The sequence below is a fragment of the Dermochelys coriacea genome, chromosome 15 (genome assembly GCF_009764565.3).
Source record: "Dermochelys coriacea isolate rDerCor1 chromosome 15, rDerCor1.pri.v4, whole genome shotgun sequence".
In the NCBI taxonomy this organism is placed as follows: domain Eukaryota; kingdom Metazoa; phylum Chordata; order Testudines; family Dermochelyidae; genus Dermochelys; species Dermochelys coriacea.
In genome coordinates, this window is record NC_050082.1 from 26155745 (window position 1) to 26171053 (window position 15309).

General features: G+C 41.7%; 1 protein-coding gene across 3 annotated transcripts in view; it reads left to right on the forward strand.

Annotated features, from left to right (window-relative positions):
* CFAP251 (cilia and flagella associated protein 251) overlaps positions 1–15309 on the forward strand; it is a 30625-nt gene that overhangs the window by 611 nt on the left and 14705 nt on the right. For 2 of the 3 annotated variants that reach the window (XM_043498258.1, XM_038373939.2), the window contains exons 2-14: positions 1284–1588; positions 3236–3655; positions 4179–4319; positions 5226–5335; positions 6395–6503; positions 7557–7637; positions 8398–8475; positions 8975–9019; positions 9798–10015; positions 12523–12717; positions 13285–13532; positions 13626–13774; positions 14621–14794. In XM_043498258.1, the coding sequence (XP_043354193.1) occupies positions 1301–1588; positions 3236–3655; positions 4179–4319; positions 5226–5335; positions 6395–6503; positions 7557–7637; positions 8398–8475; positions 8975–9019; positions 9798–10015; positions 12523–12717; positions 13285–13532; positions 13626–13774; positions 14621–14794 (2256 nt within the window). In that variant the 5' untranslated portion in view covers positions 1284–1300. The remainder of the gene's footprint in view (positions 1–1283; positions 1589–3235; positions 3656–4178; positions 4320–5225; positions 5336–6394; positions 6504–7556; positions 7638–8397; positions 8476–8974; positions 9020–9797; positions 10016–12522; positions 12718–13284; positions 13533–13625; positions 13775–14620; positions 14795–15309) is intronic. The other variant, XM_043498259.1, reaches the window with a different exon arrangement.

Consider the following 15309-nt stretch of genomic DNA (forward strand, 5'->3'; position numbering starts at 1 on the left):
AAAACGTCTGTGCCCTTAAATATGAACCAGAGATGGATCCGAGTTAAAATATGCAGCGTGCATCCTCGGGGCGTGTGTAGGTGCCCAAACTCGGTGTATGTACAGTATGGTGTTTGAACTGAAGGAGGGTGGCAGGGGAAGGGGGGGATTCCCTGCCTCTGGTGGGGTTAATGTCCTGCTGTGAACAGGATTAACTGATGGCTGTCAATCCTTCACACAGCAACAGCATTGTGTCTGTAGAGCAAATATTTTTTCCATCAGACGGTACTAAATTATGTGTATTTTCAAAAACATTTCCCAAGGGAGGAGATTCCGCCACCCCTTGCATGCCAGTCTCTAATGGGAGAGTTTTATCTAGGGAATGGGCCAAAACCAGACCTCATTTTTTCATTTTGAGGTGAACCATACGGCTCCGATTTGAAGGCTTGCATATAAACTTGTCCCTAAGGGTTGGGGTCCAGGTGGTATGTACAAGCACAAGGGATCTGTTTTCTGGTTCTAGTGTGGATGCAGCCAAAATCTCATGAGACTAGCCATCTTCAAAAGCTCTTTGCTAGCAAGATTTCTGTGCTTTTGAACTCAACTTCAGCCCTTGTTTGACTATGAATCCAGACCCCAAAGTCAGCCTAAAACTAATCAGGGTCTGAACAAAGTGTCAGTCTCTAGCTTTATCCCCCTTTCTCTGAATTATTATTATGCATAGACACTGTGACAGAGGTACAAGTCTAAGAGGGATCATCTCTGCCCCCAAGGAACTACAGGTGCTTTAGGTACATGCATGACCGAACAGAGGACATATGTATGGTACTTCAAGATGGAATAAATGATTATTTACATGCTATAGAACCATCTCTGGGATTCTAAATGTTTATGTGACTGACCTGGAAATCTAACCTGGTGTTTCAGTATCCATTTTTGTCTTCCACTTTAAAGGAATTTTAGTGCTCATAGAAGTGAAAGGGGTTGAATGGTTCTGGCTAGGATGCCAGGACTAAGGCAGGGTAGGCCCCTATCTTCCTACACACAGTTCTGCCACCCTTCCTGGACAATTATGGCAAACTGTAAGGGAATTTTAATACTTTGGACCAATTTTACATCACCAGCTCCTTTCGCTTGGGCATGTTGCACAAGATCAAAGGCACTATTGGTTTCCCATCTGATATACCTCCAGTTAGGAGACTATACCATCACCCTTTCAGGGGAATGGGCTCTGATCTAAAGGGCTTTTGTGGTAAATGCTAGGGATAGCAGGGAAGAAAATCTAATAATATGTATTTTGAAAGGAAGCTTGTAGGAGAAGATGGTTAATGATTCTAATGAAACCCCACTGGAGCAACCAGCAGGAGGAAGTATAAAAGAAAAAAAAGCTTCAGAAGAAACTCCACAGGATGACCAAGGGGCTCAGGAGACTGAATTACCCAAACAGGTCACCGAAATGCCAACAGATGTGCTAGCGGGTGATACAGAATCCATGGACATTATGGAAATGGAGACCCAGCCCTCACCAACCACAGCAGACAATTTCTCCATGGATGCTGCCACCCCTGAGACAGAAGAGAACGAACTGAGCATCACAACAAATCCACGTGTGAGTATGGATATCATCTAATAGACTTCCTGTTGCCAGCTCCCCAGCTTGGATCCCTATGATGTCACAAGAAGGGTGTATTCCATTCAGTGCACCTTTTTATTTGTGATATTTTCTATGGTGTCTTTCATGCTCACTGAACCACGCTGCCCTTGTATGGAGTTAATTAAAGCATCAGGAGGGTCAGATTCTGCTCTCTTCCATCCATACAATTCCACAGAGTCTGGCTCACAGAGTTCAATGGAAAATAACAGAAAAGGGAGACATTATTGTTTCCAGTAGCAAATTCTATAGGTCAGATGAAATTCTATCGCTAAGAAGGAGTTTCCATTCAGTCCCCATTTACAATCACTCATAATGTTCTTAAACAAATCCCTTTTCAGGCCAAAGCTTCCTCTGCTTCATATCAGTCCAGTCATGAATATGATCTGAAAATTTGAGGTGTATTTTAATTATGAGTAAGGGAAACCTAGATTATCCATATGCTTCCATGAACTTTTGACACTCATGGAGCTCAAAAACAACAGAGGCTAGAAACTCCAAACTAGGCTTGTTTCTGTGACAAGATCCTGCACAAGAAGCTCCTAAAGAAGTTGTCATTGGGTGAGAGACAAAGTATTGTCACAGACCAAAAACTGTAGGAGACAGAAAACAAAGGTTAGAATTAGATGGTCAATATTCATCATGGCAACAAGTTACTGGTGGGGTCCCTCAAGAATCGGTACTAGATCCAGTTCTATTTAATATGTTTCTTAACGATCTAGAAAGGGGGGTAAGTAGTGAGGTAGCAAAATTTCTATTCTTGTTTTCCCTGTTAAATAATGCATATGTGACTATATTAGATTTCCTGTTGTTAAATGTGTAGCATGCTGAGCAGAGGATGTGCAAAGTAGCCAAGTTAAAATTCCTGGCAAATCCTTAACCTTTGCATTTCCTGATTTTTTTTTTTTTCATTTTATTTGCCAACCTTAGCATGGATTTGATATCTGTTCCCTGCAAAGCACCGGGGCCACCTATGACACTGTGAACATGATCAATAATGTTTTTGCATGTAACATAAAATGTCTGGGGCAGGGAGCAAAATGTGTGTTCATCTGAGCTTTACAATGATATGGAAAGTTGTTCAGGAATTCAGAAAGCTAGTCTAGATTACTGGCGCCGCAGAGGAGAAGTCTCTTGTACTAACAGCAGTGAGATTAAATGAAGGGACCTAGAGGAGGCCAGGACTGCATGAACAGAAGGACCATAGAGTGGATAGGAGAGACATTTTCTGTCAGGTTATGTGGAGCAAATCCAAGGAGAGTTTAAAAACGCACAGAGGAATTTATTGATGCCACAGCCCTAAAATGGGTTCTTATTTTATGGTGTGACTGGAATCCAAGATAGAATCGATCACGTTTTAATAACCTATAGGTTATTTGAAGCATGTAGCCGAATGTCAATCCACTTCATGACGGTTGGATGAGTTACAGAGGTGGCAAAAAGAAAAGGAGTAATTGTGGCACCTTAGAGATTAACAAATTTATTAGAGCATAAGCTTTCGTGAGCTACAGCTCACTTCATCGGATGCATTTCTGCAGCACGGAAGAGATTAAATACATTTTTCATTCTGCAAAGTGTACATTGAAGCCTTTATTTATTTTTAAGGAATCGGGGGCTGATGTCACTGAAGGTCCATCAGAGGAAAGAGAAGAAACTGCAGCAATAACAGGAACATTAGAAGATATTGGACAAGTTGAACAGCAGGTACCCACAGAGCTGCAATGGGAGAGCAAGGCTCCTACTCGACTACCAAGCTCCACCAAGGTGGAGCAGGACATGCAGCAAATAGGCCAAAAGACACAAGAGAGTGACCAGAAAAATCTGAGGGATAAAGACAAAGAGAGTTTAGCAGATCAGGAAAGCAAGAGCATACGAGCAGGTGCTGAAATGAGCCAAGAAGAGACAGGATCCCTAGAAGCGCCAATCACTGCCAGCTCAGTATCAGCCGAGGAAGAGTCACTAGTGTCCTCAGCCACCCCAGGCTTGTTGTTTGAAGAGGATGAGCACATCAAAACACATCCAATTGTGAGTATTTTACAGAGTACAAAGCAGGGCCTAGGGAATGAGAAATTTCATGCTAGTGAAAAAGACCAGCTCATCACGGGGGGGATGAAGTAATCTTTTAGCTTCAGGAGAGACATAGTTTAAATTTTAAAGTTTATTTTTCTACTAAAAATAATGATGCATTTGTAGGAGGTTGAAATTAGTGTCAAAGGTTATTCTGATGTTCTTTTGTTCTGTCACATCTAACCAGCATCAGCTGCATTTTCAGTCTTCTGCCAATCAAAACAGCTTTAATGGGTCATGGGGCAACATAGGAACTTATTATAAGAAGGGTTTTGCTCCAGTGTTCTTGGCCAGGTGTGGTGTTGTGTGTTTCTGGCCTTCTCCCTAAGGGCGGCAGGATATAAGTGGTGACTGAAGGGATTGTAACTGAAACATATTGGGCTCCTTTAGGATCACAGATGCTATCTAAAAGTAAGAGAGATTATGTTTTATGATAATTCTGTCACTGCTTGGCATAAAGAAGTAACTATGTTCCTTACAGAGTTTGTCTTGGGCATTTGGTTACAATAGCCACCTCCCTGTTTACAGCCTGCTTGATGAAGAGCACAGGGTGATTCTGTACGTTTCCTCTCACACTGCTGTGATCCACGACATACTCAGAAACAGGCAATATCATCTACAGGTACAGAAACCCATTCCCAGAGAACACTCTTCCCACAGGTACTGAACCCCATTGCTAGAGAACCCTATCCTACTGGCCCAGAACCCCACTGCATTATCTGCAGGTACAGAACCCTGTTCTTCCAGGTGTAGAACCCCACCCACAGCAAAGGAAGTAGAAGACTCGCATAGTGGGATCTAAAAAACATTCTGATGACCTTTTTGTCTGTCACATCTACCCAGCATCAGCTGCATTTTCACTGTTCTGCCAATCAAGAGACCTATAATGAGTCTCTGTTTATCTTCAGCTGACTTGGCTTCTTACTGTAACTTGGTTTTATAGAGCTCTTCAGACATTTCTGATATAATGATACTGTACTTAACAGGGAAATATTTATAAATGGTGTATATGGCTGCAGAGTGCTCTGCATATTCCTGGGCTTGGTATAAGTAATAAATAATCCTATAATGCACCTTATATTTATAATCATATACCTTATATTTGAATTATGAATTGTATCTGCACTGAGCTATAGCTTGGTCAAAGATTTGTATTATTCTGTTATGAATTATAAAACATGTATATAGCACTGTACATTTACTCTCCACTTCATATATACAGAGAAGTCATGTTCTATTTTCTTCCCTAGACAGCTTACAGTGTAAATATGGCAAGACAAGACACAGGGCAACAAGTTCAGAGAGAGGGACTGAGGGGATTTATAGATGGGGTAAAGAAGGAAGTACTCCTAGATAAAGTGGGTTTGAAAGCAGAGAGAGAGGAGGACCTTGACAGATATGGACATGGAGACTGTCACAGGTGCAATGTACAGTATGTGCAGTTTAATTAGGCCTTTGCTAAATGATGGTTTTAAATAAATGTTGTTCCTAGATGTTTCAAGGCACATTTCTTATTTTGACTCTCCAGGGTCACTCTAATTCTATTTCTTGTCTGTGTGTAAGTGAAGACAGGCGATGGATTGCAACAGCTGACCAGGGACCTGGTAATCTAATCATTGTGTGGGATGCCTTCTCAGGGTAAGTTCCTAGGTGTTTAGAAAGCCCCTGTTTGAGAACCTTCTTTCTTTCCTGTCGCAAATGCTCCAGATTACTCAGGAGATGCTACTTTCTCAGCATTCTGGGTAATCACCAAGTAACCTTCTCATGGCAGTGTTAGCAAAAACCAAAACTTAGACTCACAAAGTAAGACATAGGAAAACTTCTTGAGCCAATATAATAATTATTAAGTGATTTTAGCTTTTAGTTTAGACTAAAATAATTACATAGTCCAAGAGCGCAGGACGGAAAAATAGACCAAGTAGCCAAGGAGTAATGGCTTCGGTTTCAAATCATTCCAGTGCAGATGGGTCCACGTAAGATCGGTCAGAACTCCCCTAGGCCAAGATTTTCAAACTTGACTGCCTTGAGGTTAGGGTCCTATATCCATAATAGGGCCTCTAATTTTACTCACCTATTCTTTTAAATCTTGGCTCTAGTTCTTAGAATTCTGAGTGCTCGGTGACATTGGCTGTTGGCTGTAAGCCCCTTCCCCACATTCCCAGTAACCACTGCTGCAGCTCCGTCCAGAACAGTCTCAATCAGATCCGAAATATGCAAGAAGTAGGAGCTACCCTAGAAATGTCAATGAAACCCCAGAAATGTGCAACTGTCAATAAGAATTGTTCAGAAATTACAATCAGAAGAGCCTCTCAAATATGAAGCTAAACCAGGGCTGTGAAAGCAACACTGCAGCTTAGAATGGACCCCAGATTCTGAGGGGAGTGGGTGGGAGTCCTATGCGATGATACTTTCAAAAAAGCAACATGATGGGTACTGTAATTTCCCCTGCTTTATCAGTACTATAGAAGCAAGATTCCCAGTCTTGCAGTATCTGGAATCTTATTTGAATTAGTTTGTAACAGCTCAGGGTTGTTGTTCCTCTTCCCCCACCCCCCAATTATGGTGAAAGGGAGCTTCCAAAATGACAGGTGATAGAATTTTGTGAAAAGGGTTGCGTAAGGCGGAGGGGGAGAGCTAAAAATAATATTGCAAATAGTTGTCACTGTAATTAGTGACTGTGTATGCATTGTTCTGCAGGATTCCTGTGCATACGATATTTGATAGTCACCCAGAAGATGGGGTTGGTGCTATTGCTATTTCCCAGGATGCTAAGTATTTGGTAACACTTGGTACTGGCAAAGTACAGGTAAAGAACATGTTTTCTCTGTTGCAGCCTGTAGAGACTGAACCCTGCAAATTTGCACCAATGTAACTAAGAGGAGGATATACACTGGAGTTGAGTAAAATTAGGAGAGTTGGACTTCGGTTTTACAAAACCATCTCAGCTGGGTTTTGGTTTTACTAACTCAGAGGTAGTTCAGATCTGGATTTCATTTATCTTAAAGTTACAAAGTTCAGAAACCTGTATAAGTCAGAATAAACAATTCTGACTTTGACAGATCTTTAGTTAACCTGATTACAGTAACTAGCAACACCCAGTCACCTTACATTTCAGGCAGAAAAATAAGATGAATTTTTTTGTTAGTTTCTGAACATATTGTCAATCTGCTCCAATATGTGACTAGTGGTATAATGTGAGGCCTAGCTAGCAGCAGGATAATGGGAGTTTCCAGCAAAGTCAGTTTTGCTATGCAATTCACACCCAATATCAATGCCACAATTATGCCAGGCTGAAGCTAGAGGGAAGTCATACTAAATGCTAATGCTGTCTCTCCATCCTCTATGTTCACAACTGGAAACCATCAAACTCATGTTCGCTTGAGTTCACCTGAGTCAGGATTAGAACCCAGACCTACAGAATTGAAAAGCTAATGCCATAACCTCTTGCATTATTCTGCACCCGCAGGCCAATCTTCACTGGCAAAGATCCAGGTTTAAACATGGTTCAAATTTAGCTGCAGCAAAACTGATTTATAACATGTTTTTGAACAATCTGTGGGAAGCAGAGCCCAAACTCTGTTGATCTAAAGTTCAAAAAGTATGTCTGACTGCAGGTCTGACCATGCTGGATATTAATTTGTGACTTTGCATACAATCAATATTTCATATAATCAATTTTTAAAAATTTCATACTAACCACCAAGACCCTACTGGCTCAGTTCTGCTCCCATGTTCCCCCATGCAGCCCCACTGACTTTACTGGAGTCACTGCATTTTGAACGAGCAGTATTAGGCTCATTGAATTCAATAGTGCATAGAAAATCACACTGATGTCACTTTGCTTTCCCCTGTCTGCCAGAGAGTTTGCATTTGGAAGTGGACTTTACCTGAAGAGAAACCTATGTGGAGTGTCGAATTGCAACCTGCATTTGGTTATCAGGTGAGTGATTCTAATTGTTAAAGGGGCTTAGGAGGGTGGAAACAAACCATTGTTAAACACAGTGTGCTTGATTTGCACGTTAAGCCATTCCTGCACTTGGGGCAGGAACAGGGCTGGGTGGGGGACAAAGATGTTGATGCATTCCTGTATTCTGAGGTTGTGCAGAGCCCTGTGCAGCCCCCAGTATATGTTAGAGCAGCCCCAGGGACAGTGTAACTTTCACTCTGCTTCCTGCCCTGACCTTCTATAGGTCCTGAGAATAGTAATAGACCAGTGCACTTCAGTCATGCCCATGACTTTCAGCACCAGCTGTCGTGACCTCTCGGCAGCAGGTGCAAAGTAGAGCCCTGATGTGAGCTTTACAACAGCCAGAGAGGCATAGGATGACCAGACAGCAAGTGTGAAAAATCGGGACAGGAGGTGGGGGGGGTCATAGGAGCCTATAAGCCTGAAATATCAGGACTGTCCCTATAAAATCGAGACATCTGGTCACCCTACTCATAGGGTCACACTCACAAGGCCTTTTGTATCCACTTCAAGGCTCCTTTACACTGCCAGAGTGACATAAGAAGGCCTTAGTGAAACTGAGCATCAGGCCCTATGGGTCAAATTCTCTGCAGATTAACACAGTACATTTCTAATAAGAATGGATGTTGTGAAGCACAGCACGCTGCCAGGCCAGAGTATTAAAACTGAGATGTGTAAATGTCATAGACTGGCCAACGTGAATTTTAACCTAATTTTAACATTTTAATTTCAGAACTACATTGTTTTTAATCCAAAAAATCACAAGGAACTAGTCAGCAACAGTAAAACTCAAGTGCTATTTTATCTATGGGTAAGTCGACATAGGAGTTAATGTGATTTTGTAGTTCTTGTGCCACAAGAATTAGATAATTCTGGGAGGGGAAAAAATTCTTCCAACATTCTAATTACACTACTTTAATACATAAAAGGGAAAAGCTGAGCATACGGAGGGATGGAGACATACTGTGGCTCTGTGTTCTAGAGAGGCAGCACGGCCTAATGGAAAGGGCACTGGATGGGGGCTTGGGCAAATCACTTAACCTTTCTGTTTCCCCTGCAACCCGTTGTTTGTCTACTTACTGTAAGATCTTCAGGGCAGAAGATTCTTTTTTACTATTTGCACAGTGCCTAGCACAATGAAGCCCCAATATTGGGTGTGGTGAGCAAATGCTACTGTAATAGTAAATAATAATGTAATGTTAGTGCTCAGATAACAAAGTGATGGGCATGTTAGAGCTTCTTTTTTGATCAAAGTCCATTTTAAAAATTATCATCTTTATGTGGATCAAGTTCTCTGTTTTTCTCCTCAGGATAGTAGCGGTTTGCAGTACAGCGCTCCTCATTTAACTGACAGAGTAAGTATTGTAGATGGACAGTACTGCTTTAGCTGGTTTGCTTTTTTTCTGGCAGTGACGACCACTCTGCCTTACTAAATAAGCACAATGTCCTGAATGGAGTGAACTTGCTAAGTCCCTCCACATCACAGTGTATCCCCCAGTCTCTAATTTATGCTACTTTGTGATTGTTATTGTAAAGTAACATTTCGGACATTGGTTGATTGTGAGAGGCTGCATGGCTCTCTAGGGAACTCTGTGGTGACTGGAAGGGACAGTCTGTGGTTGCTGGGAGGAGAGGTCAGGATGGGACTCCCAGAAAGAGCTGGTCCTAGAATCCTAGAATCCTAGAATATCAGGGTTGGAAGGGACCTCAGGAGATCATCTAGTCCAACCCCCTGCTCAAAGCAGGACCAATCCCCAATTTTTGCCCCAAATGGCCCCCTCAGGGATTGAACTCACAACCCTGGGTTTAGCAAGCTAATGCTCAAACCACTGAGCTATTGCATCTCCTGCTGCAGGACCTTCCTCCTCCTGCCTGCATGATAGATTTGCCTCTGCTGGGTCCTGCCATGGGCTGGGGACAGTCACTTCCTAATGTGGATGGAGCTGGGAAGCAGTTTTGCACTGAAGAGACATGTGCTGCCAATAGCCTGCTTGTTTCCTACAGTCAGATTTGTGATTTATGAGGTTATTTTTTTCTCTGTTAGTTTCAATTAATTTTTGAAAACTTTGCAAGGGCAGATTAGTTTGTACTTTACAGAGAATGCCATGCGGGGTCTCTTTGCTTCCTTTGCAGACTTTTAACAAGACGGTGGGACTCTTTAGTCAGTCAGTTTTTCATTTTGGCAATTTGCAAGCTCTCACGGCCACATCAGAAGGGAAGCTGGTGGTGTGGGACGCAGTCTGCCCACCGTCCATGCCTGCCAGCTTGTGTGTAAAACCACATAATAGGAAGGCTATTAAGCTGATGTATGTGCAGAAAGATGCCCTCACTGTGCTTACTGCATCTGACAGGTAATGGATAAAATACTTTCCTGTTCTTGAGCTAATGTGGGCATTTAAAAAGCCAATGTGTGCGGCTGAAATGAAAAATCAATGTTCAAACTGGTTTTTGCATTGTTTGTGTAGTTTCCGTGAGTAAAGAATAGGTAAAAATTGAGTAAGGGCTTTTAATGTATTCAGGATATTGAACTGGAATGAAAACAGGATTCTCCTGCAATGTATAAAACCTGATTCTCCACTGCTTTGTACATTCCGCAGCCATTACACCTCTGCAAAGCAAGTACTATCACCTGTTGTGATAGTATTCTACACCCACTTTGCAGAAGGATCAGTGACAACACAAGATGCAAGGCAGTGGCAAATCAGGCTGATCGACGCATCACAGGATCAGGGATATCCATGTTAGCTAGTGAGGTCAAATGATGGTGTGGGGTTTTTAATATAAGGTTCTAGTGGAATGAGTTTGAGATTCTCACAGTACTCATACATGGCGAGCTATGTGGCTCACCTCAAACAAGTGACAGTAGAATCTTTTTGCATCTCTACACACGATCATATATTTTGCTTATGTGAAATTTTAAAGAGACGTTTAAGCGAGGATTACTTTTAGAGTTCAAGGGTGTATTTTCCAATGCTCTTAGCAGTGATCTAACTCTGCTCCCATGAAGAGCTTTGTTCATAGGGTGCAGATTTGGTCCAACACTGAGCACTTCTTAAAATCACATTCTAAATAATATTATAAGTAATATTTTCTGTATTCTTCCACATGCAAATCCAGGTGGTTTTAATTAATATACTGGGTACAGAACTTGAGGCCACAGACAAGTTATTATTAATAATAAAAACATATAAAATATATTTCATATACATCCCAGTGTTGCAGTTTTAAAGTTCAATACTTTGCATCCTTCTGAGGCTGTATGAAAAGGGTCAAATTCATTGCTGGTGTAAGAAGGAAAACTCCACTGATTTCAGTTGAGTTGTGTCAGTTTTCACTGGCAGTAAATTTGGCTGAAATGCTCCTTATTATGTGAAAGCTGAGAATCACTGCCCCCTAGTGGGATAAGGGAGACATTCGTTGCCCTAACAGTCACAAGGTACCAGACCTTAAAAACCATCAATGGTCTAAAATCAAATGATCGAGAAACTCATAATTCACTGTGCTGAATAGTAAAAAATAAAGGTCTTACTTAATATACACTACCAAAATCTGAGAAATCTCCCACCCCATACCTAATCAAAAGGCTCCACGGTTGTCCACTAATTGCATAGGTTCAGAGAATGGATTAATTTGGGCTATCGGGTGAATTATAAGAGCAGCTTCCCTATCTTAACCAGTAGAGGGAACTGATACACACTGAAGTCACAGAGGATGTTTTGCCAACTTTAAAATAATTGTTGGCAAGCCATGCAGTGATACTACTAGATGCTTAGCTCTAAGTGCAATTATGTATCAACCATCTATGTACTTTTTAAGGATTGCTAACTGGAAGTTAATACCTATCCTAAATAAATACCTAGCACTTAATTGTTTACACTTCGAAAGTGCTGTCCAGACATTAACTGACACTCACATCATTCCCTGTGAGTGAGGTAAGTTAAGGATCATTAGCCTTGGTTTATAGATGGAAGGACTGAAGCACAGAGAGGTTACATGATTTGCCCAAGATTGCACATCAAGTCCATGGCAGAGTCAGAATTAGTACTCAGGAGTTCTTGGTTCCTAGTCCCATGCTTAGATCTCTAGATAATGCCACCACCTTATGTAATGAAATTAGTCTGTAGATTAAGCATGTGTTTAGCAGCTTGCTATACTACTGTGGAGTCTTTAGATACTAATTTATTTTCGCAAGGCCTTGTGTCTAGAGGTTAATGCAAAGGACGAGGAGTCAAGACTCTTGGGCTCTATTCTTGGCTGCGTCATTGACACATTGTGTGGTTTTTGGGAATTCATGTAATCTCTTTGAGCTCTATTTTCTCATCTATAAAATGGGGGATGAAAATGCCCTGCAGCGGTATTGTAAGATATAAAAGCCTGATTCTGATCTCACACTAGTTCTACACCAGTGTAACTCCACTGATTACAATGAGTAGTTACTCTTGATTTACACCAGTGTAAATGAGAGCAGGATCAGGCCTTGTGAAGCGTATTCCTTCATAAAAATCCCTAGAGTAGTGCAGAGCATTAGGCTTGTCTAAACAAAGAGTTTGAGGCAAGCTGGGGTGTAAATCTACTCCATACAAGCCTGCTGTGCTCCAAGTGTCTGCGTGGACCTTGCTGTCACATGCTAGAAGTTCAGCAGTGTGCTTTGATATACATCTGCTTTGAAACAGGAGTAGATCAAAGTGCATTAGGGAACTGTGAGCAGCAGCAGGATTAATAGGGACACTTAGTGCACAGCACACTAGTGCAGTGTAGATTTACACCCTCGTGCACTAAACACTTAGACGAGCCCTTAGTTCTTCTGGAGCGCTTTTAAAATTTTATTTGATTAACCGATTCTTGTCCTTCCTTTTAGCTATTTTGTAACTTGTGATGTCAAAGGTCATATTAAATTTTACGATGGCCAGCTGCAGCTTGTGAACTGGTACAGCCACTTTAAACTAGGACCCATCCAATCCATTTCCTTTTCAAAAAACGCTCCCAGTCCTGTCAGCAACAACTCAGACTACTCCAGTTCTTGTACTATCAATGGTCAACCATTTATTATCAGGTGAGAGTCCTTCAGTGGTGGATCTAATCAACTGATTACTAAAAAACTGTTGAAATGTTCAACTAGTGGTCGACAGATTTTCTTTGTTGTGCTTTGGCTTTACCAGAATGGATTTTAAATCCTAAATCTAGTTGAGTTTAAAATGGTCAGTACACATGGTTCAGGTGTTAATATACAATATGATGGGTAGGCGAGGTTGCCCATTGTACTCTCTTTTCTGCAGTAAGGGCTGCAGATACTCACATTGATCATCCTGATACAGAATCAAACCTGTCCATCACAGACAAGGGGCAAAGGGCTGACCCCCTCCTAGTTCATTTTTGCATCCCCAGTTGCCTGGTCAGTTGTTTGGTTTATATATCTTTGCTTATGTATGTGCAGAAGCTGAAGTCCAGCTGCACTAAAGACACAGCTGAATGAATGGATAAGCAGCCATTCTTTGCATTGTTTTAGGGAGCAATCATTCCCTAAATTACTGACAAGAAATTAGCCTGGTATGTAACTGGGAGGGAAAAGAGTCCACCTTGCTGACTCATCAAATTGTGTCTGTTTCTTCATGCTAAACAGGAATTTTATTCTCTCCACGTTGGACGCGACAGTGCTTCACGTTACAGCAGAGGGGACAAAACTTGACAAATTAATGGAGGAGGCCAAGGAAGCTGTTAATGCCATTGCTTGCCATCCTAGTCAGCATCTCATTGCCATAGGAAGTCATTGTGGGCTGCTAAAGGTGTGGGACTTTGTGCAGACAAAGTACCTCATTAGCCGAATCTTTATGGGGGCCGGTATCCAATGCCTCTCCTATGACCCTGAAGGTATTTTTACTTTGAGATCTCACTGAACATTGAGCATCCGGTTTCCTGAGACGAGTGATCTGTACAATAATTGTTCTCTGGTGTTTATTTTAGGTTCTTTTCTGGCAGCTGGTTTTACTGATGGAAGCGTTTACATCCTTGATTCTATTTCATTGGAAAATGATTGCAAAGAATTCAAATACTCAAGAGGCCCAGTAACTCAAATAAGCTTCTCTCATGATTCCCAGTATCTTGCAACTGCTGTAAGTTTTTCTCAGGATATATGTATATACTCCTTGCAGCACCTTTTGGTGGGACTGGAACTTACAGGCTGTGCCATGATATGATTCTGAAAGGAGAACAGACAGGGAACAGACTTCTCCATTGACTCTGGAACACTCTTCCTCTCTTAAAGCTGTGACTTTGTAAAAACAGCACCTTCTTCCTTGGTGTACGTGCTCCCTGTCTCTATAGAGAGCCCTACCTGCTGATTCTATTGACAAAAATAAGTATTGACATCTCTTTACTCCTCTGACCCCTGCAGTACTAGCGAAGGGAGAATGAGATGGAGTCTGGTTTGGTTCATGTATCATCAAAAGAACTGTGAACTCATTTTCCTATTTCGGTGCACAGATGTAACTGCCAGTATTTGAAGGCAATGAGGTTGCATTTGGAGTGCAGAATCTTAATTACTGATGATAATACATTCCATGGGGGCTGGAAGTTATGAAAAATATCTTTTTGTTTGTAACCTGATCATATTTGCTCAATCAATACGGAGTTTCATGATGCCATTTTTACATTCCCTTTCCAAAGCCAGAAGCATACTCTAGTATACCCCTGGGGTTGGTCAGTGGCTTCCTTTCAGGCAGGGCTGAAGAGTTGTTCTTTATTATTTTAGTGTTTGTTGGTTCTGTTCAGATCCTTTCTCCCAATCAGGTTTGCTGTTGTCATTCTATTTACCTAATTTTCCTTGTGCCTTACACAGCACATAGCTAGAAGGGCATGTAGGCCAGACTAAAAAATGCTAAGAATTCCCCTGACAGCTTGAGGAACACAATAGAAATGCAGGCTGAAGATAAACTGAAATATTTTTATTTTCATTTTAGGATGAAAAATATTCAGTGACTGTTTACAAAAGAATACTGAAAAATGGTGAAAGATCCTGGGAGCATCTAGCAGGGCTTCATTCACATTATAAACCAATTCGAAATATAATATTTGGAGTCCTTTTAGACAGTGATCAACCAAGGCTCTTAAGCCTTGGGGAGGACAGGCTGTTGGTAAGTCTGCTTAAAAGCATGCAAGGCAGTAGAATTTACTGGTTACAGCAGGGGCTTGGAGGCAGGACTCCTGGATCCTATTCCCAGTTCTGATTCAACATGCTGTTTGACCTTGGGTAAGTTACTTTAGCTCCTCTGGGTTTCAGTTTACTCATCTGTAGCCTGAATGTTTCCAGGTGCTACTGAAGGTGCTGGGTTTCATGTATGAAACCCTGTGTGGCTTAGGTCCTGGCTTTGTGAGAGACAACTTTCCATCCCACCATTTGAGAACAACTATGCCCCTCTCATTGATAATCAGTGGGTTTGTCCCATTGCATGTCTTGAGCTGGCAGCTGGGCATTCTCAGTGAAAGGCCTTTGACTCTGTCACCTGCTCCCGCTCTTAGCCAGGTAGACTCTCACTTTGAGCTTCACCTCAGATTGCAAGACCTATCTAGTTACTGGGAGTGAAAAACCTTCCCCCAGGCTCCATACCAGTTGCCTTTAGAGCAGTGAAGTTTCAATAGGGCAAGGACT